Below are 23,914 nucleotides of genomic sequence, written 5' to 3' on the forward strand. Positions count from 1 at the left end.
ATATAATTATTAAAATAATAAAATGAAAAATTTATAATAACGAGTATTGATCTCATTTTGCTAAATAACAACAATATTTTTCCTACAGAATTTATAATTTATAGTGAAATTAAATTAAAAATAAGTAATATCAAAATAATCGATAACTTTTCTATAAAAAATAAAATATATAAATTTATTACGGTAAATGTGAAATTACGCTATTAGAATTGTTTTAATACAACAAAAATTTTCTACAAATTCTATAAATATAACTTCTAATAAAATGTCTTGTTATTAAGTAAAAAATTGTGTACAACAAAGTAAATAATATGATATTTAATTAGACTTGTTATGCATTAATTTCCGAGCAATCTGCACTTTTCCAACATTGAAATTATCTTATCTAATCCTTTATTAACTGACTTTTCTAACAAGATTTAAGATAACTTTGATATATAAATCTGTGCTAACTAGCTAGGTACTTTAGGTATTCGAATGTCTTTGTGCTTATCAACAGCTGTCATGGTAAGTAAAAACATAATCTCTTATAAAAAGATCATATATGCATGAATAGATAAATAAAATTACATTTTTTAACAAAAACAAATTGCATAATAATTATGAAAAACATCTTAATTAAATAATAATTATTATTTCTTTTTATTATTTACTTTGTCAAATATTACGTACATCATAAATAAAACAATTATAATTTAAAAAATAATGTTTTTCAAAATAATTCTTTTTTTACGTCAAAATTTATACACACAAAATGTTAAATTTTGGTACAAAAAATTAATTGTAACGTACTTATATAATACTAACTCCTTACACATGAATATATTATAGATGAAGTATATATCAGCGCTATTTGCCGCCTTGACCATTATCGGTCTGGGACAAGCTCATCAGTTCCCGGACTTTGGCGAAGGTGCTCTTCATGAGGATATCCAGGACATTTTGGACTTAGTTCCTTATCAAGAAATTCGAAGCATTGTTTTGGATTATATATCAGGAGATTCGGAAGTACAAGAAGTTTTTAATTTTTTTCTAAATTCGACCTTATTAAAAAACCTGATGTTAGATTTGGAAGCTATTCCTGAAGTGATTAACATTCTAAATTATATGCAAAAGGAAGGCGTCGATATTTATTCATTAGTAAACAAAGCTAACAAAGCTCTCGGTATCGACGAGATCGCACCACCTCCTTCTCGTTTGTATTCCCTGGTCATACAGAGGACTGGTGGGATTGTAGGACTTGTCAAAGATATTACGGATGTGATTCCTACTGCCAAGATCATTCGTATTTACGTGCAAAAGATGAAAACTTCTTCAGCTTTCGTCGGTTTTGTCAACCAACTCAAGTCAGATAATGCCCAGCAAGTCGTAAACAAAGCTTATCAAATTAAATCCTTGCAGACCATTTTGAATGGACTCAAAATCAGGGGAGTGAATACGCAGATTTCAGCTGACATCATGTTTATAGTCCTCGGCCTTAACGTACCGAACGATGTTACTGTTTACCAAGAGCGTACGTTGGAAGACGATTTGATGGATTTTGTGAATAGTCTTCCGATAGATCAGTTTATTAAGTTAGCCTTAAAGTATATAGTCGAAGATGAAAAAGTACAGCACTCTCTGCAATACTTGCAGACACCAGAATTCCATTCCAGTCTGTGCGATCTTGAAGCTCTTAAAGAATATCAAGCATTAGTAGTATATCTGGAGAAAGCAGGATTGAACGTTACTGATTACATCAAAACATTCCATAAGGCTATTGGTATGGAGGATTATGTGCCGCCTAAAATAGAAAGCATTTTCAAATCTAAAATTGGAATACAAAAGATCGGTGATGGGATAAAAGGATTGTTGGAAGATCTTTATAATTTAATACCTTTTGACAAGATTGAAGCTCTTTACAATGAGAAATTGCAGAATTCCAAGGTCTTTGCCGATTTCATCGGGAAACTAAAATCTCCAGAAATGCAGAAATTAATCAATGATCTGTGTGTAAATCAAACTTTTAAAAATTTTGTGACGAAGGCCAAAGAAAATGGATGGGAACTTACGGGACTGAAAAAATTTTCTGCTAGAATATTTGGTTTTAAGTTCCCACATATTAAAATATATAATGTCATATTTTAAGCGCATATTTTAAATATATGTTTTTTTATGTCGTTATTATATGATGTTGATGCTGATATGATGAGAACAATAAAACAAAGTAATTCTTGAATTAAACAATTATTTCTTTAATAATTATAAATAATTATCTTTCTTTACAATATAATAAATAAATTATTTTAATTCTTTTATGTACTATATATATATATATATATAAAGATCGAAATAAAATGCTAAAGTCTCAAATGCCGATATAAGATTCTTATATCACTTCTTCCATCGCTTTGACTTTAAAGCGATACCTAATAAACATTAGTCTTTAGTCCAATAGAATTTCCTTAATATTCCTTTCATAATGTAATAGATAATTTTCTTCTTCAACTACTTATTTCTGTTTTGCATGTACTTTATTAAAATTACTTTTATGCCACAACAAGGTAATTTGTTGATAACAGTACATGCATCAGGTATTCACATTGTTTCTATGCAAGCCGTCTATATGTGGAGTTAGTACCTACAGCTCATGTAATGTTAAAAAATTTATATACTTTAATTAAATTTAATAGTAATATTCAGCTTAGCAATATAAATATGTAGAAAATTTATTTGTAAAAGAAGAAAGAGATATGTCTTTAAAGAATATGCTTTAGTTGCAAAAAATACAAATTTAAATACTTTATTGTCTTGCACTTTAATTTATCAAGAGTCAATTCAAAGTCCGTAATGTCGAATCATATTCACGTTACCATTCTGAAATTCTTTCTAATCAATAATTTCTAATATTCTCATTTTTCACAACAATGTCACTGTTTTGAAAGATGAAATGATTCCAAATTCTCTCAGTAAAAAAAGCTCGAGCATCATCGTTACATTTTTTGTTAGTATGCTTAAACTCTCCGATTATAAGAAATCTATATGCAATGAATGGCATTTGTGCCTATATTTAATAAATATAAAAAAACGATAATGTTACGCAGGTGGTACTAATTTAAAACAAGAAATTAAAGGATGCCTGAGTTGGTATCTAATTTTTTTATACTGGAGATGAAAAGAATATCTTTAATTGTGAGATAGGTACTTTTAGACACAAAGAAAACAAAACTGCAAAAACGGGAGAAGGGAGAGTGTAAGGGCCGGTGCTTCCCTAATTAAAATTGTTACAATTTAATAAGCCTCGGAACTCACCATTGGCGCGTCGTAATGGGAAATCGTGAGAAGAATAAGTGAGATAGGATGAGAGAGAGAGAGAGACCTCTAGAAAGAGAATGAGGAGAAATCGGACGCTTAAACGAGCGTCTTTGAGGGTTGCAGACAAAGAGGCTGCAAAAGAGTAAGAGAAAGGGAAAAGAAAGAGACAAAGGGGAAGAAGTGTAAAGGCGCGGAGGAGCGCGATCTCTTAACTTTTCCACTCAATATGGAGCGCAAACTATACTTTCTTTCTTGTAATATAGCTCTCTTTAGGATATAGATTTGCAAAAGGTTTAATGCGATTTTATGATTTTGCTTCCTCTCTCTTTTTTCTTTTAACTTTTTTTTAATCTTATACATATCGAGCGTAAAATTGCGCCAATCATATGAGCATAAAGAAAACAAATGATGATATTTATTTATCATAAATTTCATTTATTGCCACATGAAGAAATAGATAATAGTTTAATATAATAATTTGAATAACAGAAGTGTCTTTATTTTCTCGGTTTTGTTGTTAAGACATATGATAAATATTAATATCAGAAAAATTTATATATTTTAAACGAATAATTTACAAAAATATCATAATTTTTCATTTTAGCCTTGTTTAAAATTTTTACACCAGAAATGTGTAAATTTTTGTTATTATTCTCTTAATTATAAAAACTTAATAATATAAATACAAAAAAATCAGGCCATAGGAGTCAACACTTATTATATAACACTAATTAATAATTTATTATAAAAATTGTGAACATGTTGGAGATATGGGCTGAAGAATTTTCTCAACCCAGCTGTGCAACTGTGTTGGACGATTGCTCAGGGCCTCATACTCTAACTTGTTGAACATTGTCCGATGCACTTCAGATGTTGGCGATGTGATACTATTGCAATGCGTGAAATCATTTTAATTTAAATAATTTTTTAACTATGATTAGTTGAAGATGACTCAAACCGAGAGTCGAAACGTTCTAGATTAAAATTGTCTGTGAATAATTCCGCTTTACTAATAACTTGCGCAATGTTGACTCCTATGGCCTGATTTTTTCTTATTTATTTTAATTAAAGGAGTCTGATTTAAAAAATTTTCTACTAAAAGTTTTCTGTAGTAGATTATTTTGTTGTTGTTAATAATATAAACGTGTAGTTTTTTCAAAAAGAGCTCAGAAAAATAATTTTGTTTTCACGCTTCGAAAAAAGGAAAGCTCCTTTTAAATTTCTATGGTAAATTGTAAATAATATTATATTATAATAATTTTTACAAAAATTAGTTTTTGTGTCATAAAAACAGTTGTTAAATGAATTTTTTTTTAAGAAAAAATACGTCTTGAAACTTTCTGTATCGCAACACTATGTTTAATTGGCAATAGCGTATTGGCTTCATAATTGTACTTTGGAGGATCTTCGTTTCCTTCGAAGTTCCACCTGCACAACGACGAGTCATATCAAATTATTTTCTCCTGCTGGCCAGAAAACTTTTGTCCGATATTATGGCGGCATGTGGCGGTAACGGCCTGCTGTGCCGGTTCTATCGTTACCAACGTAACGGCCTCGAGGATTTTCACAGTAAAACAAGAAGAACCAACTAAGAAAATGTGTTCGGAATTGCATTAAGGCGGCTTTTGCCGCCGGGCAGAATCCCGCGAGTAATCCCGGTACTCCGATCATAGCTTTACCAACCAGTACGCAATAACGGATGCAAAACGCGTATATATAAAGACGCATTTTGGAATCTTGACAGAATTGCAAGATGCTGCAAAAAGCAGCTATATTATGGTAGTTTATACCGGTCATTAATTTGTGAATACTCAAAATCGCAAAATATCTGTAATATTTCCAATAAAAAGTAATTTTGCTTAAAGCTTCGCATTATATATTACGCAATCTTTTCTTCTTTCAAATCAATAATTTAATTTAATTTAATTATATTTGTAATTTAATTTGAAAAATTTTGTATACCATATAATTATTTAGTTGTTTTTCAAACTTATTTATCTTCTATGATAAAGAATTTTTACTTTTCTAAATGTTTATGAGTTTAATGATTTAATAACTAATATTATAATTCTACTGTACCAGCAACATAGAAATAATGTTTTATTATTATATTTATTAGCAACATAATTTTCTATTATATAATTAAAACAATTTTTATCGCCAACGATATGAATCATTGTTTTTTAGGAACAAACAAATCATGTGCCGCGTACAATATCTCATAAGTATAAACGTATATATAGTAGCAGATAATATTTTGATAACAGACTTTAAAAATAATAAACACTATATATAATTTTATTTATATCATTTCTCTATCAATTCGACTAAAATCATAATCTATTTTTATGATTATAAAGTTCTAATCAGTTCTAATAGTTGACGCATAGAGTAATTCTTCAGTCTTGTCAGAAATCTTTAATTTAAAACGATGATTTTGTCAACCTTTGTATTTACTATTTTTATTTCTATTCTATTAACATGTTTTGTTTATTTAAAACTACGTTAATTTAATATTCGATAATTATAAGTTTCCATCATATAAGTAAAGTTAATAAAATTAGTAACTAGGTTATCCGATCGAATACCAAAGTTCAAAGCTTATTAATCGTTCTGCAAATATCAACAATAGATTAACACTCGTATCTCTGTAAATCATTAATTGATATGTTAAATCTCTTAAAAAAAAAAACAGAGGAAAATTTCAGTATTAAGATATCATTTTTATCAGTATACATCAATGTGGAATTAGATAAAGCAAATCTCAATGAACATTGTCCGCTTATTCATCAAACGCGTATCTCTTGAATTTCCATCGCAAAAGGCTTCTTTGATATTGAAACGCAAACAATTCGTTCAAAAACGGATGGGAACGAGTGCCAATAAAGGCGTGGCATGCAGGGCGAACGAAAAAATTTGTGTTTTACGACACGTTATCCGACGGCAACGCCGAGAATTGGTGGCCGACTAAACTCGGCCAATCGGAAGTCCCTTGTGTTTGATAGTAGAAAAAAGCCTGGCAACGGCGCGGGTAGCAAAGCGTTCTTTTACTCCCTTTAGTGTTACGTTCATGTTACGTTGCTTGCCTTTCAGGAAGGCTCGTTGCTAAAGAAAGACTCTGGGACGATTCTATGGTGCCGAAGAAGCGGAGAGGTTGCCCGCTAGAAAGTGGCAGAAAAGGTGGCCGTAACAAATCCTCCGCAAGTAATCGAGGTCGTGCCTCGGCAAGGTTTTACTCCCGAACACTTAACTCTATTGCGATTGGATTCTCTGGTTGCCTGCATGGTGGAGCGCACACTCCACCGCGTCCCGCCTGTTTCGTTTTCTCGCTATACCCCGCCGCTTTCGCCCCATCGCCGCGCTTGCCGCCCTCTTTGTCTCTTTCTGTACCGCTCCTCGACCACCTATATCGCGGAACACCTCGGTGGTTTCTTACACGTGGAAACCTTATTACTGGCGACACGATAAAATACCCCCGAGACGAAGGAGACCGTTGCTCGAGTGCCGGCACCACTATGAACTCTGACAGGGCGCAATGGGTAGAGACGATACAACGAGGATTGTACTCCGAGCAGTAATGGGAACTTTTAAAGATTGCACGTGAGGAAGATATATTCGGGAATGCGGGAGGGAAAAGTAGTTCGTGAGAGCAGTATTGTATAGGACAGTGAGGCATTGCCGCCAGCCATCAGTACAGGATACTTCTCGAATACATGGCAATTTTAATTTTCAAATAGTTGTAAATTAAAAAGGGATATTTTAAAAGTTAGAAAATATAAATAATTTTATCTGTAACTTTATGATTTAGCATTTGACCTAATTAAGTCATAATATTTTTAAAGATGACGATTACATTAATTTTATTAATAATAAATTAATATTGATTTTATTAATAATTAATTAAATAAATAATTATGCGATTTATTCCTCTTGCAAAACGCTAAATGGAATACGTGAGACGTAAGACAGAAAATTATTATAATTTTGAAAACTTTGTTATTTCGTGAGAGTTATTTCGGTAACGAGTGATTATATTCTTAGCAATCAGTATGAGTGACTTTCTCATCGCAGAGACGCGAGATTGAGAAGAGAAAAGGAGAGAAGCGATAAAGAACGGTAGGGGTTAGTAACCCCAGTGGACGTGCACGAGTTCGTTTGTATTTCAATGTCGGGACATCCGGCCGGGACGACGAGTGATGTGGTCTGCTACCCTCGTACATCCGGCCGTCGCCAAACACTGCCGTGTGCGTTCGTCCTACCGTATGTTTGCGTGGGTTCAACTTTCCTCGGCGCCACGGGCCTGACTGTCACGAAGTGACCATCTAACGCACGACCCTTCAACCTGTAACGCGCAAACCGCGTCATTGCGGGTTACATAGTAATACACCTGCATGTGCACTACGAAAAATGCTGTGCGAGCTAGGAGAAAGCTTGGAAACGCAAAGCCGCTAGGTAAAGTTTGTTGACAACGTCTTTACCGTGTGGCTTTATGATTTAGCCCTTTTGCAAATAGATTTAAAGCTTCAGAATATGGCGTACACAACAAGAATAGTTTACCGGGAAAACTGTATTATTGCACGTCTGTTATGTACTCAAATGAAATAGTTCTGTAAGAACTTTGGAATAAATAATATATAAATTTTTTTATACAAAAAATAAATAAAAATCTGTTTTGACTTTTGGACAGAAATAAATTTAGAGCTGTTTAAGTTAATAATAATTGACTATTAAACTATTAAGAGATCAAAAATATTTTGTAGTTTGATACTCATACAGCACAGATTATTCCTGCAGCAATATAACATACAATATTTCAGAAATATTACGGTAACGTTGCAAACGTTGCAGTAATATTGCTGCAAAACTTTGTGCTTAGTAGAGTAAAAAAGTATCAAAGTGGAAATGAATCAGAAATGTACCAGTTTTAATATCATTTTATTTAATTATAGAAAGAAAGTTATACATAGATAAATCCAGTCGTGATGCTTTTTAAATCACAGATTCAACGATTATTTCTCACTGTTCTTTCCATTATTAAAGTATTTTTTTAATTTTATTAAAGTATATATTTACATGATACGTGAAGTATATGAAGTATATATGTAATATATATATTTAATTTAATTATATATATATAGATATACTTTATAATTTTTTACTAATACTGTAACACAAAGTGCGTATAGCGGTGCTAAATCTCAAGTACCTATTATGCAGGAAATTCAGTTTAATAATAATTTGGAGCTACAATTAATAATACGCATTATTATTGAAAATTGCAATAGTGTACGTGATTATGCAGATAAATTTTCAATCATTTGTTTGCATTAATTGAATACCCGACACATTAGGATATTTAATATCTCTCTATCATTAAATATACTATTTAAAATTATAAATTTTATACTTTTAAATAATTGCATTTATTTATACATTTTGTTAGCACTCTTGTATAAGTTGCAACAATTATATTGATTTGTTGCATTATTTTAAAACTTACTGCAGCGCGTTACAGCAGCAATCCGATTAAACAACAATATAAATTAAACCTACAACATAAAAGTTTGAGACGTAGATTTTACACATAAAATTAGCCATAAAATAGGCTTTAGACTACCTTGCACATCTTCTATCATTAAGATAACCATAGTAAAGAAAGTAAATTTTATATATTGTTGATATAATATCTCTATTAAATATATCTATGTATAATTCTGTAAGTAAAAAATATTTTTCTTCTCTCGATCTCTTTCTCACAATAAAAAAAAAGAATGTTCCATTCAATGAAACATACACGCACATGATAACCTTAGAAAATTGTATTCAGCAAATGATTAATTCTTGATGCAGCGTTGTTAACAATCCATTTATAGCCTGACCACTATCTATAAGATGCAAGTAGAAGACTAGAAAAGGTGATAATATCATAATATCCGGTGTTAAGACTAGATTATCGATGTGCCTTACGTCGTCTATGTGTAACTACGTGGAGCCTCGATAACGAGCAAACTTTCGGCTCCGGCTACTCGAGCAAAGTAATTATGCTCGTATTCCTCGTCGAGTTACATTAATTAACGTCGACTGCAGGGGGAGACTGTGACTCGCAAAGTAGAAGCATCCTTGAGAAGAACTTCGTGAAGTAATCGTGTAGCACATATATTTATATTAATAAGATTAAATACATGTATGAGATCACGTTGATAACGGATCTTTTGCAGCAATAATCTGTCGCCAATTATGGTAATAATGACTAAACTACGAAATAAATTTTATTGTCTTCATTAAGTTAATTCTATTATATTAATTCTATTATTTTTCTACTCTTAGGTGATATATATGCTAGATATAGAAAGTAAAAGACTCAAAAAACTAAGTTGCAAATTTATACATTATTTTAACACATATACATAAAAGAAGAAGAAGAAAGAAAGAAACGAAAGAGAAAGATAATTTTATAATATATAAGTCATAATTTAAATCGGATAAAAATTGAAACTTTTTAATCTACTTATAAGTATAACATTATTTTAGGTATAAACATCTTATTTATATCTTAAAGATATTTTATATATAAAAATATTTTTTATTATACTTATCAATTCTGTTTTTTAATGGACATATGTATTTATATAATATACATAATCTTTCTTTTTCTCTTTTCTCGATTTTTATTTAATTCTCATTTATTACATTTTATCTGAATGATAACTGATCCTCTTTTACCATGTGCTTTCTATTATCATATTATTTATTAAAATCTGATCGATATGTATAAATTACTGATATTACAATTTTAACTACGTAATAAACAAGAATATTTTGTTTTGTATTCTTGTTGATATACATAATATATTTTGAATCATATGATGATAAATATGCCCAAGTAACACACAGCACCTATTAAGCGTTAAAAAACCGCTAAAAAGTATATATGTGCTTCTTTTTTAGCGCTTTTCAGGCGTTGCTGTGCTATTTAGATGGTAAATATATGTATATAACACAATATATCTTTCATGAATTTTAAATATATATCCACAAGTAAACAAATACAAATAATATCTACATTTTAAGATGAAAGTTGATATTGCAAATGCTTTAAGTATTTTTGTAATTTAGTATAATTCAGTTTGTTGTATACACATCTATATACCACATCCTTACCGCAAGACGATCAATGTCGCAACGTCCCTTAGGTCATTTATGAAATCACATTTCACCTGGATACACCCTGCTCTACGGGAGCAATTTTGTCAAGAGCAAATAAGCCGGCTTCCTCGCATGCATTAAATTTTGAATAGTTGCGTAAGAAGCCAACACAGTTACAAACATCTTTTGCGTATAAAGTTCCTCCTACGATTTCCGCAAAAAAGTTGAATTCAATCTATCTACAACTGTCGATTAGGTATTAATGTCGATTGTCGCATAATTTTTTAAAATACAAGAAGCTTTTTATATTTACATATTTTTGGCTTAAAAAAATAACTTTTTTATTCTTAAGTCTATTCTACAATTGTGTAAGCGTGGGTGTAAGTGGTATCTGTAAGAATTGATCAACGCAGTCGAATATTCTCCTCATATTCAGCTATAATTGACAAATTCTTACAACTGCAACCACTTACAACCACGTTTATGCAATTGTAGAATAAGATTTATAACTATTGAATATATATAATACGATTAGCCATGCGTTTGGTAGCTTAAGTCTTACCGGTGACTCAATGAACTTGGTCAACTTGTATACGATTAAAGATGCCTTTTCACGCTAATGCTCGACGCTTATTTTTAGCGTCAATATAGGTCACGTGATCAAAATTGACGTTATTGATATTCGTTAATTTTTATCACGTTATCTATTTTGACGCTAAAAATGAGGCACCATGAAAAGGCAACTTAAGTAAAACTTCCGATTTTCTTAAGAAAATGGCTAAATTCGAATTTTCGAAAATGCTCAGAAGGAAGTAGAGGCACTTGACGAAAAAATTCAAACTTTAAAAAATGGTTTTCAGTATTTTGTGTTGTCTAAATATTATTTACTTATAAATATTTTTTATATATCTTTTGTTTTTTTTTATTGCAAACAAAAGTTATGTTTATATATATAATTTTTGAATTATTTGTTTAGGAATGTCTCTAATATACAATGTCTCTAATCTTACCTGGAATTTTGAATAAAATTCATGGAAAAACCTGGAATTCTCAGGGAATGCTTTTATAAGATTTGAGTACCCACCCTGTTCTATCAAAATAAAATCTGTTTTAAATAAAATAGTGATAAAATTAAATAAAGTTCCCATAAATTATTTGCGCTTATGAAGCTTAAATCATAAGGAATTCTTCATTTTTAACAGAATTTTTAACGGTATGGCTATTACAACACAACTAAACTGTGTTCTTAATGTTAAATACTGAAAAATTACTCAAATACGTTGTGAATCTCATTACTGTTACATGTATTCGCGAACTTCTAGGCAACTTAATCCCGTTAGCTCTGGTTCTGAAATTACCGGGGCGAGACCGTAATTCTTGTTCGGTCCAGTGGCGTATACCTTTAACGTCGACCCCACGAGGGTCAGACCGGCATTGTTTCCGTTGGCGCAGTTTATCTGCATGGAACCACATGTTATTGTTGTGTACTTTGCCCCACGGGCGCGTACCGCTCGCCCGTATCTTGTGATATAATAACCGGCAACAGCAATGCTTTAATCCGGGGACTGGCGTGGGGTACAAAAGGTGTGAGCTACGGAAGTAAGCTGATTAGGAAGCCGCCCTCGTCTTCTCGCCTCTTGAACCAACCCTTCCTCTCTTTCTTCCTTCTTGTCCCGATCCTATCTTGCTCTTCCTCTATTGCTCCTTCGCTTCTTCTCTCCTCCTACAACAACTGAACCACGCATACAAACAGACACCAGCCCCGTCTCACCCCAATTCTCTACCTTACAGTTTCTCAGCGTTTGCGCGAGAAGCTAGGGTGGTTGGCGACAACGATATATCATAGTATTATACCTGTCGGTTACGTTCGGGGTGGGGCGGGAATAAAGTAATTTATAAAGACGGTCGGAACCACTTTCATACCATCCAGCGTCGTCGTCGACGCCCGATGCTTTTCTGCGGATTCATCGCCAGGTGCTGAGTACGCTGCCTGCATCTCTAACGAGGTATACGCGACGTGGAAAGATTACGTTAGTCTTTCAATGGAGTTGTGGCGAGATCCTTCTAATACGCATCAATTAAGCGCGAGTAATAGAACCTTCGGTGTTCCGACAGTTGTGGCACAGACGTGGTACAAGGCATTTCTTCCGCGAGAGCTTTGGAAGACAAAGCTGCATCAATCTATAAAATGTTCTCGTACTTTCGCCGTAGGTTTTTTGATCGATTTAAATCGATGTTTTTTCTTAGTAAAAATTTTATTACATATAATTTTTTGAAATATTTTCATGTTATTAAATGTATTAGTAGCAAAGCCGTTCTAAAATTCTGAAAGTCCTTTGATTAAGAAGTATAATAAGAAATAAATTAAGAAACAAAATTTAGTATTGTATAACAAAGTATATTGTTTTGCTCTATTTTTATAAAGTTCTACATGGTACACGTGTCCACCAGATTCTATTTGTAAAATTTCTTTGTATTAAAATGTAGAAGTACATTATTAATGTTCTTATTTTCCGTAAAATGCATAATTTCAAAAATGCCACGTAGAAGTATGTAACGAGTAGAAGCGAATATTCTGCTGTTTTGCGCGTATAAAGAAAAAAAAGTCATTTCTCGTAAATAAACTATATGGAGGTAAATGTACACGCATTTTAAAATCCTACATACTGGCTGGACGTCCAACACTGGCTTGAAACAATATACGACATGGAAACATGCACGAATGCAAATATTTGCTTTCCATTTCATACGTTTTATCCCCCGAATGTGTTGTTGTTATTTTAATTTCTTTAAAGACAAATTCTTTTCACTCGTTACATGTAGCGATTGAATTTAATTTTAATAGTTCACGATTACACGATGTACTTTTGCAAGTTTCAACAAGAAGTACGCGTCGCTTGCAGTATTATTTAAATATTAAATCATTCTCTCAATTTGTTTCACGCTTATAATCGCTTCGATAAAAGAGAAACGGTAAGATGTCGAAAACTGTTTTCAAGATTAATTAAAGTTAACAAGCCTTCTGTTTCGCTAATCAAAGGAGAGTTTTCCCGAGGAGCAATGTTGGCCTTTACGCGCTCTTTTAGAACTTAATACTTGAATACGAAATTTATCAAACTTGAAACTTCGAAGTCTGAATTCGCATGCAAACGCGCCACGAATGCATCCGACGCTTCTTATTACAGCGACTAGGAAGACAATCCACTTAATCGCTGTATACAAACTGAATAATCCACTTGATCTACTGAATGCAAACTGCAAATACTTGCCAAAATAAACTTATAGTATGTCGCGAACACGAACGGAAACCAGTACGTGTCTGCCCACTATAATGTAACAAATCTCCTAGTCCTTATATTTGCTACCTTCCAGTTTAATTTTATTTATTTCTACCCCGAGCATGATTTTTGACTGGTCAAGTATTTACGATTCCCTATGGAGGACAGCTATCTTGCGTCATACTTTTTACTTTTCGAAAAAGAGTTCGTGCTTTAATGTGTAAGTCTAGTCTTAAAAACTTTCATTTTTTCATATAAAAAAGTAAGCGCTTAAGAAAGTGATTAGAATCCTGATTCAAACTTTATACGGATACATATATATTATTAAATACATATAAATGTTATGTAAGTAATGACGAGGAAGGAGATAAAAAAAATTACTCTGAAATTACACACGTATTTCCGCAGATAATTTTTATTTATATAATTGCTCGAGAGTGTTATCTATTTTACTATATCTACTTTATGGAATTTCTTGATAAAAAAAATATTCATACAAAACTTATTAATAAAATTATAAAGTTGCCAATTATGGAATCTGGAAATGTTTTATGCATCCGTTAGTATTAAGAACAGCCCTGAATACCGTTTTATACGTAGAAAAGTACACACGCGTCCAGAAAGACAATAAGATTTTAATCTCCAGTTTTACGTGCAAAGATCACGGGAGAGGAGTGATGGGAGGAGGATTAATCTCAGGAAAGAAATTTACGCGGCGTGCGCGAGTTGCTTTTTAAATTCGCCGTCGGCGGTCGCGGTAACTCTGCGCCTGCACGTGATAAGTATTATGACGATGATAATCTCAGCATCTTTAAGTATAATTATTTGTATGTGTCGGAAAAGTTTGTCGAGGAGCCGTTTCACGATTTCTGAATATTATTTTTTTCGACACTTTAAAATCCGAAATCAACGCGCGTCTCGCAACTGAAACACGATTTCGACGTGTGAATGTGAGTAACGTAATGATGGTACACTAAATAAGTACGATAATGTTGCGACAAACAAGTTTGTGCGAGTACGTCGCGATGCTGTCGCTTTGGCTCATTTAGAGGAACTTAGCGAAATAATTATATCGTTCCGTGTACGTCGCACATGGCTGCCTCGCGAATTTGTCGCCGCGTACAATATGATAATCCCGCGAAATGCAGTTGGAAGTTGTTGAGATTGGCGGTAGCACGCTCCGCCAAATTAAAATCATCGAGGTTGACAATCACGCGGAATCTATTCCGTGCGTTGTAAATTGTAATGGATTTACGAAAGTGTGCCTAATTCGATAACGGCCAATTGTCAATCTCAGACGCGAGAATCTATTCATTCATACGCATTAGGTTCTTTGTTCATTCTGAATTTAGTCGTCTGTCTGCATACGCACATTCGAATACATCTTGTATCTGACGCGGCTAACATTTTCTGTAAAGGATATAAATAATTATCTGAACTCATGAAACAAACTTCAGAACATATTGCTGTCCACGTAAAAATAATTATAATTTCTTTTTTGAGAAAGATTTTTTTTAAATAATAAAAGTTTTTAAAATAATAATAGTTACAAGTGGAACATTGACAAGAATATATCGCTAGTATTATTAATTGTTTCATCTTATAAGTTTTAGATGTATGTTTTAAATTCAGCTTCATACTTATAAATAGATCATTTATAAGTATGAAGTTTATAAGCTGCAGTACAAATTTGATAAGAGAGAGTAGATTCCCCGAAGTGAAAGAAAAGACATTAGATTAAAGTCAGATGTATGCAATAAAACTTTTATTAAAGAGCGTGTAATAAAATTTTCTTGCGGTTATACGGGCAAATGTTAAACTTAGCAATATTATTAATTGTCATTATCAAACGTTCAATAGAATTTTATAAAACCACTTCTCCGTCTATACTTCGTTTATATTGTGAATAAAGTGTTTCTTCTTTAAACTATTAAAACAAGGTAAATAATATATATGCTGCGAAAGCTTTTTACTTTCAATACATATTTCTATCTGTGAAACCTGAATTCCTCTTTTTTAAAACGTAAAATTTTTTTCTTTTCCTCTGACTTTTTCGTGGTATTTTCCATCCGATTTCGTTTCACGGAAATACAATAACAGCGAGGATGGCGATAAATCTGTAAATAGTTCGACGTAGTTTACCGGGCGCGGGACTCTCGTGGTGAATCCCGGTCCTCCTCCTGGATCTACTCGCGGTGTCTCATCGATCCGGTGACTACAGAGAAATTTATCGTCTCGCTCATTTTCTCTATTCTCCCTATTTCTCATTCCCTTTCGGCCCGTCCTTTTCCACCGTTCGTACGGAAATATAATAACGCTCGGTATCTTACAACGGGGTTTTATCGTCGGTAAAGCTGGTTGTAAACGGATGTATTAACCGTTTATACTGGCAACATCGAGTGTCGGAAAGAAATGTCGTGCCATAAATGTCAGATCTAAACGCACTTTCAGTTTAGAGTAGCGACATCGCTACTTATTTTTCGCGAGCGAAACTTTTACGGGCGTACGGTATCGATGGCCCCTAGAGATACCCAACGTTGAACTCTCGCGAACGTAATTTACCAAACTATGCATCGTCCACATTGCTTTATCATATGCTCATCCATGACATCTGCGACATTTGGTGTACTGAAGACTGACAGAATTATACATCACATTATCTAGTCCCTGTTGTCACAGTAGAAACGTCTGTCTCTGACATATCGCAAGATTTAGATAGTTAATATCCTCGCTGCAATTGTTTTAATTGTATACTTTACGTGTATTTAAAGTAAATAGTACTTAAAGTATATATGATGTAGAATATATTATAATTCCTATCCACGTAAAGAACATAATAATTTCTCTATTATGTACTTTCTTAAATTTGCAATAGTAGACTGATGTACAAATTATTATGCTTTTTACGTGGATGGAAATTATAATATGTTCTACATAATCTATGTTTTAAGTACTGTTAAATACAACCAAAACAATTGCAGCGAGGATATTAGCTTTCTAAATCTTGTCTAAATATGTCAGACATCACCAAAAAAGTGCTATTATACATTATGAATGAAATCATTTTTGCTTTTGTCCGAAAAGCTTTAACTTTTAGAGAATGGGGGTCTATTTTTAAATCTTATAGCTTTTCCTTAAGTAATATTTGTTTTAATTCATTATTTTAATGTATTTTCTACTTTAAAATATGACACTTTATCATCACTATAGCTTTCCCCCCTGTAAAGGTTAAATAACATGCTTAGAAAAGAAAGAATATGAAATATCAAGAGAGAATAAAAAAAGTCACGATATCTGATTGAAAATCGTTATAGATGTGCGTAATAAGCGAAATGTGCAAGTGAATTTTGATATTTAACATTAATACTAGTCAGAGCTTGACACAGACAATATAACATGACTAACAAATCGCAAACTAGTTAATCGGTTTAGTCGGCAACGTTTTCATTGCACGGATTTGCATCGAGTCAGACTCGATAACGGAGACGAACTCGTGTACGTAGACGAATCTGTAAATACCGGCGTGTTATGCAAATCGAGGTAGCTGCACGTGCACCGGACCTCCACGTACACGCGAAACGCACACATATGCATGCATTTATACGTCCATACACGTATCCGCATGATGTAGCGGCAAACGTTATAAGCCGAGACTGGAATAAGCATGTAAAGTAGATGCTGTGAACAGGTGACACGTTCGCTTCGTCCTGGTGACATGCTCGAATGTTCCGAGTGGATGGTGGAACACGCGATACGCGAAAACGTGATGTGCTCGTTGATGGACTAAAATATGATCTATATGCTCTAGCACATCGTTCTTTTTTCTGCTCTTCTCCACCTTCGCACTTTTTTTCATCTTCATTCTCGCGGTCGGTCGAAGCGTAAAACGAAGTAAACGGCTTTAGCAAGTGGATTATGTAGCAATTCGCAATGAAAAGACAACCCATTCTTTAATCAGGGCAAAAAACACCTAATATAAAAAGTTTGTGTTTTTATATTTTTAAGCTAAAATATAAAAATAAAAGTTTTTATATTAGATGTTTTTTTGCCTTAAAACCAATAAATGAGAAATGGAAAAATAAACAGATATAAATCAAGTAACTTTGAGATATATATGGAGTTATTTAACGATTGTAATATTTTCTTATTCTTCTGGAGCATCGCGGCAAGAGAAAGTAAACGGAACGTGACCGAGGTCTTTTCGAGTAATTGGTTTCCGTAACTATTCGCGAGACACGTAATTTGAAAGAAATATTCCTTCAACGATTTCAAGTTTCCTTTCATTTCCTTTTCTTAAAGAGACTTATTCTCCTTGCCCTTCTCTTTCTGTCTTCCTTTCTCCTCAATATCTCTCTCTCTTTCTCTCTCTCTCTCTCTCTCTCTCTCTCTTTCTGCTTTTAGCCTTAAGTGTTGTAGCTAAGCGGAGATTATCTTTTCCTTGATTATAATTTCCTTGTGTTTTTCCGCTGCACCGGGTGCAAGTATTTAAAGCAAATGGTCAAAGGGAATGAAATTAATATTAAATGTTGATTAATCGCTTCGTGATTTGCGTAATAAATTATTTAAAGGATCTGTTTCATCTTATTAAAATGATATTTAAAAGATCTGTACCGAACGTTGAATGTCATTCGAAGGATTACAAGAGAGATGTGAGAGCTAGAATTTTCTGTATCTTAATTTTGCACAAGCAAACTTTTGAACTTTTAAGATTATTCAATTAGAATGCAAAAGTCGAATTAAATATCTCTTAGCTCAAGTCAATCTTCCTTGTTCTTCGAAGTAACCAATGCGAAAAGAAATAAGCTGTGTTAGACAATTCTTTCCGCGAATTATAAATAAGATTTTTCTTACAACAATCTGAAACCTTGTCTTCTCATTTATCTAAAAAATAATCCAGACAGTTGTCTCATTAAGTTTCTTTGTATTTAGATACGTAAAAGGAATAAATAAATACATTTTATTTTTTCTTTTTTTTATATATATTGTGTAAAGACGACAATTCAAAGGTAATAATAATAATAAAAATAACTATAATCTTTGCTTTACAATAAAATAAAAGATGTATTTTTATATACTCAAACTTCTTGATATCTTTCAAGCAGATTCTTTCATAAATTTTACGAAGTACCTAATATACATATGTAAATTATCTGTTACTTTATAAGATGAAGTAACAAATTATTTAAAGTAAGATTAAAATAGAAATGTACGCATGTATAAGGCTAAATATTTGAAATATGTGGACATTTACTGGTGTGGAACACTTTTGATGAAAACGGATTGCAAACGGGCCGTATCTAAACCCTGTTGCCGGGATTTGCAATTTTGTGTTGTGTTCCTTCACGCGGAAATACGCCGTAATGAGACGCTGAAGAATTTATCACGAGAAACCGTGAAAAGAGCGTCAGCCACGTACTCACCGGAATTGCCACTCTCTTTTTCAATGAAACCTGTCCCGCGCGCGCCGTGTTTGCCCCTCTCCGACATACATTCGCAAGCGCTTCCTTGCAACCCGCGATGTGTAATGGACTAAGTAACCCCCTGAAGAAAGCAAGTCGGAAGAAATCTAGACTGTTTGCACGCATTATTGTTACTTCTCGACGTTGTCTCCGACGTTTCCCGTTTATTTCTTAAGATCTTAAGACAGTAGTGAGAGACATAACGGAAATTTCACCTCGTCTGCCATTTGTTTAATTGCAGTATCACAAAATAGCGCGCGTTAAATAACATGGTCCTTTTTTGAAAGAATATTGCGCGCGCGCGTTCATGTCGTACAGCCGAAGTGAAGAAAGTAATTCTATCGCAAGGTTTCGCAGGAAATATTGCGAGTTCCGACGCTCGTTACGCATTAACCTTTTTGCGATGCGATTTCCCGTTTTTCAAGGCAGCGAAGCAATAAACGGGACTCGACTGAGCATAATTAATATACCGCTCGTCGGCCAAGAATCAGGAAGCGAACTTTCGAAAGCAATGAGAGTAACTGGAAGGGGCGACTCTCTTGGTTGCATTATTAATCGGCGTGTCTCAACGAGAACGAGGTACTGGGAAACGAGTCGTGAGATGCGCCCAGGATTAAAGAGTTGCTAATATCGCGCTAATTGCTTGCTGAACAAGCAGCAAGCGCTAGTACTGTCGGCAAAGAAGCCTGTCGGCAGTAGTAGTGAGAGATAAGAAATTCATAGAGCTCGTATCAAAGACGCTATAAGATTTTACGCCGGAAGCTGAATGTATCGTATCCACCGTAAGTTTCTTGATCATCGAAGAAAGTTGTTTATTAGAAATGCAATCAAGGGAAGTTAAACAAAAAGTTTCAGAAGTTATATACATAAATAATTTAAATATTTTCCATAATGTATATTTTACAAATGAATGGACTACTTTCGATAGATGGATTTAAATATTATGGAAGAGATTTCGTGTGCGAGTGTCGTTTCCCGATAATTACTGCATGAGAAATTTCTAAACGGGAAATCTTTCAGTATCTATATATTTTATTATGATAATTAACTGATATTGAATTATTTGATATTGCCTAATTGCTTAAGTTTAATAAAATAGCTAAGCTTCCATATTTTTGTATGCTGTCAAGGTTTTATAGTTAAATTATATAGTCAAATTCTTTTATTTACTTGGTTCTTTATTAAAAATGATAAAAGAATGAACATTTGGATCGATAATTAATTACATAATGTTAAATGTCGAGAAGTATGTTAAATGAATAATTTCATTACGTAAAATTATTATTTGATATATAATACATTCTTTGATTTAATTCTAATATAATATTTCAAATTTTATATCTTATATTGAGTTTCACTGCTATCGTATAAAAGACAGTATTATTCACTATACTTTCCTTCTTTACGCGTATCTTATCTGATTGGACGATAAACGTCGACAATTTGATGGCTTCTTGACAGTTAGAGCAACGATCAAATATTACCAGGATATTCGCTGAAGAGACAGCGTGAACTCCAGTAAAGCCGGCTTACTGAAGTTTTTCACAATGGGAGGAAAATGTCGCCCGCCCGACCGTATCGATTTCCATTCGACGCTCGTTTTGCAAAAAGCGAGAATCCGCTACGGCATACTTTTATTTGTATGATGCCGAGGCTCGTAAACAGAGGACCATTATGCAACGAATTTTTCGCGAATGCGTTCTTGCCACAAGCAGAATTGAAAATTACGCAAAATGAACAAAATAGAATGGTCTAACGTTGATTTTGCAATTCGATTCTACGACTGATAGTTCACATTTGCAAATAATGGAATATATTTGTCTGACATATCGCTGAACATTAAAGTGCATACATTTTGCAATTATTGTTAGAAATTGCTTATTATTTTATGTCTATGAATTTTAAAAAACTATACCTATTTTATTTTTAGCTGATAAATTGATGAATATGTTTATAAAAATATTATATTTTAAACTTCTTTTTAAATACATTTTTAAAAATTATTAATTATACCTTAAGTTGAGTCTTTTTATTTTTATAAATCAATAAAAATAATAGAAAACAAAGAATCAATAAAATGAAATTAAAATAATATAATAAATATCTTTTTAAGTAATATATAGCTAACAGCATATCTTTCCAAGTAATAGTTAAGTTCAACTCCGCGCAATGTAATATTGCATAATTGCATTAAAATTTAGTTGCAACAGCATCAATCCGGGTTCTCCAAGTTTAGTAGGAATTCACTATACTTGGAAATCTTAGTTGATATCTCAGACGAATCTTCGGAATCGCGTCTTCTATTTCAATAGAATTCCACGATAAACGATTAGGACGCAGTACCGTCGATCGTTGCATCGAGGACTTATCTCGCTTGTTAGACGTAAATGGATATATCACGTTCTTCTAGAGGGGCGCAAGGAAAGATTCGATTGTATCCGGGGGCAAAATAAAAAGCGAGTCTTGTTTGGTCTTACCCTTCGTTCCCGGCGCGACCCGGTCTCTCTTTAACGAACTTTCTTACGTCCTCTCTGTTTGCGCGCTCTTATTTAATTTCTCAACGCTCGTCCAATCGCAGTGCTGCAGTCGCGTAGGAATTGAAACCAGGATGGCGGCGAGGAGAGGAAGTGCCCGGGCTCTCTCGATCTGACGGTAATTCAATTTCGTCGAACGTCGAGCAAAATACATTGTCTTCGGACGGTTACCTCGTCGACTATGGAAGTATTATATCTCGGGCTCGAGAGCTTACCTTGTTTCCGTATCTGTCTCTTCCCTCTGCACTGTAATTCTCATCAACGGCTCCACGTACTTCTCGCTGGTAGAACACCGACTTCTGTAACAAGAGGAACCACGATCCTTCCAAATTGTGTGTTGCACTGAACAGGAATTGCGTGTAGGAAATGCGATTTGTATAAGACGATCTCGCAAGAAGCTGTACTTATGTCACAAGAGCAATATAATCTTATTTAAAACTTCTCAAAATATTATATTGTTTATATTCGAAAGAGAGGAAGAAAGAAAGAAATACATAAATCGTTATTATTAATAATCAATGAAGTTCCGAAATTGATCCGCAGTTATAGTTTACGTTTATGTTTTTAGATTTTACGGTCGCGATTTCAATATTCTACTTTCGAATATTCCGCAAATCTTGCTTACAAAGAATAAGCTTTGGATCCTTATACCTGCAGTGCTGTGATTTATTCTGATTTCAGAATGATTTAGAATATATACGACAGATATGACATAAATATGAATAAATATAGGTAGTCCCGAGGATTTTCACGATTCTTCCCCATTTTGGAGCGGATTACGCAAATATGTACGATTTTGTGGAGGAAACTGCAAGAAGAGGGAAGAAAGAAGTATCATAAGATACGCTATCTTTCACATTCAATAGAAATAGAATCTACGAAAACCGAGAATCATGCAGAGGTTGCATCAAAAATCGAATCTCTATCATCACATGAAATTAATAAGATTGCAAGATGCATACGGAAACAGATAGGAAACGTGGTTTTGAAATTAAAATCAATTTAAAACGGAAATCCGGTTTTCTAAATTCTTGCATTGTATAACGGTTAAAAATTATAAAACAATTTTTATACTTATATATCTTTTCTATTTGTTGACAAAGAAAAAATAAAACGCTAAATTTTTTAAAATAGTTCTTTTTACTCAGTCAGTTTTACTTCAATTTAAAATTCTACATAATTATGCAGCATTAAGAGCATCGTCAAATGTTACGAAGCTAAATGTTAAACGGATCCCTAGAGAATACATCGCGGAATGTTCAGCAATTTCACCAAACTTTTAAAAGAAATACGAAGAGAATTCTCGCTGGTGATTCTCTTAAGATATCGGTGCCTCGCGCAACAACTCCCGCATTTCTCGAGTGGCACGCGGAATTCGGCGAAGGAGGGAACCAAGGGGTTACTCCGGCCATTTGTCATCGTCAGCGTCGTGGTGCCCTGACACCCGACAGAGAACATTGCTAAACCAATTAAAACTATGTCGTCCTCGAGGAGTGGCAGATCTCTCGTCGAAGTACGGGAGTGAGAAAGATGGCGCGAATGCAGGAGAGAGGAGGGCAGATGAAGGGAGAATGAGAGAATGGCAGAAAGTTCAACTCACGCCGAAACGAGGGTTGAGGAAAGAGGAAACGGAAGCATAAACCAGTTCACCCGAGCGTCGCGCATGAGGGTGGCACCCTTCGACCGTCCGACATCATTCTCTAAATTATGCTCGACCCGATAATTTATACCATCGAAGACTGGAATTTCTCGCTGTATTACGTACATTTCGCGTAGTATTGCGTCCGTTAATATGTGCAACTGAAATGTTTTCATTACGAAATTAATACAGAGAGCGAATTCAGATTGACTGGTCGAACGATCAATTGACACACACGGAGCTTTCGTTAATTTCCGCCGCGTTTCACACGTTTCACCCAGATTTGTGTGCCCGCATGAAAGTGATGTCTATCGTACTGGGTTTCTCCGCGCGAGAATTTTTTGACGTTCTCTCCGTCAGCTTTATCCGGTTCCACGTACAAACGCGAAGGCGCAAAAAGAATTTCTAGAAATGTTTCGTCGTTTCTAGCGGGAAAATAAATATTCGACTTTTTCGTTAAGTGCACTCTGGCAAAACGCGCGACCGAAACTTTTTCCGTCGTCCGTGTCTGCCGTTTGTTACCGCTAACTGCGCGGAACCAGCGCAAACACGCAAATGTTCTTC

General features: G+C 33.7%; 1 protein-coding gene across 1 annotated transcript; it reads left to right on the forward strand.

Moving 5' to 3' along the window:
• Positions 1 to 436: 436 nt before the first annotated feature.
• Positions 437 to 2,201, forward strand: LOC108731213 (uncharacterized). Its single transcript, XM_018461415.1, has 2 exons — positions 437 to 507; positions 832 to 2,201. The coding sequence occupies exons 1-2, from the start codon at positions 478 to 480 to the stop codon at positions 2,125 to 2,127; spliced, it is 1,326 nt and encodes a 441-aa protein (XP_018316917.1). The 5' UTR covers positions 437 to 477; the 3' UTR covers positions 2,128 to 2,201.
• The last annotated feature ends 21,713 nt before the right edge of the window (positions 2,202 to 23,914 follow it).

The sequence above is a fragment of the Mycetomoellerius zeteki genome, unplaced genomic scaffold (genome assembly GCF_001594055.1).
Source record: "Mycetomoellerius zeteki isolate Tzet28-1 unplaced genomic scaffold, Tzet1.0 scaffold122, whole genome shotgun sequence".
Lineage (NCBI taxonomy): Eukaryota > Metazoa > Arthropoda > Insecta > Hymenoptera > Formicidae > Mycetomoellerius > Mycetomoellerius zeteki.

Bases quoted from the DNA above. Each gene is read 5' to 3' on its own strand.
- LOC108731213 (XM_018461415.1), top strand. From the start codon at position 478: ATGTCTTTGTGCTTATCAACAGCTGTCATG. The intron at 508-831 runs GTAAGTAAAAAC...AATATATTATAG, and splicing joins GCTTATCAACAGCTGTCATG to ATGAAGTATATATCAGCGCT.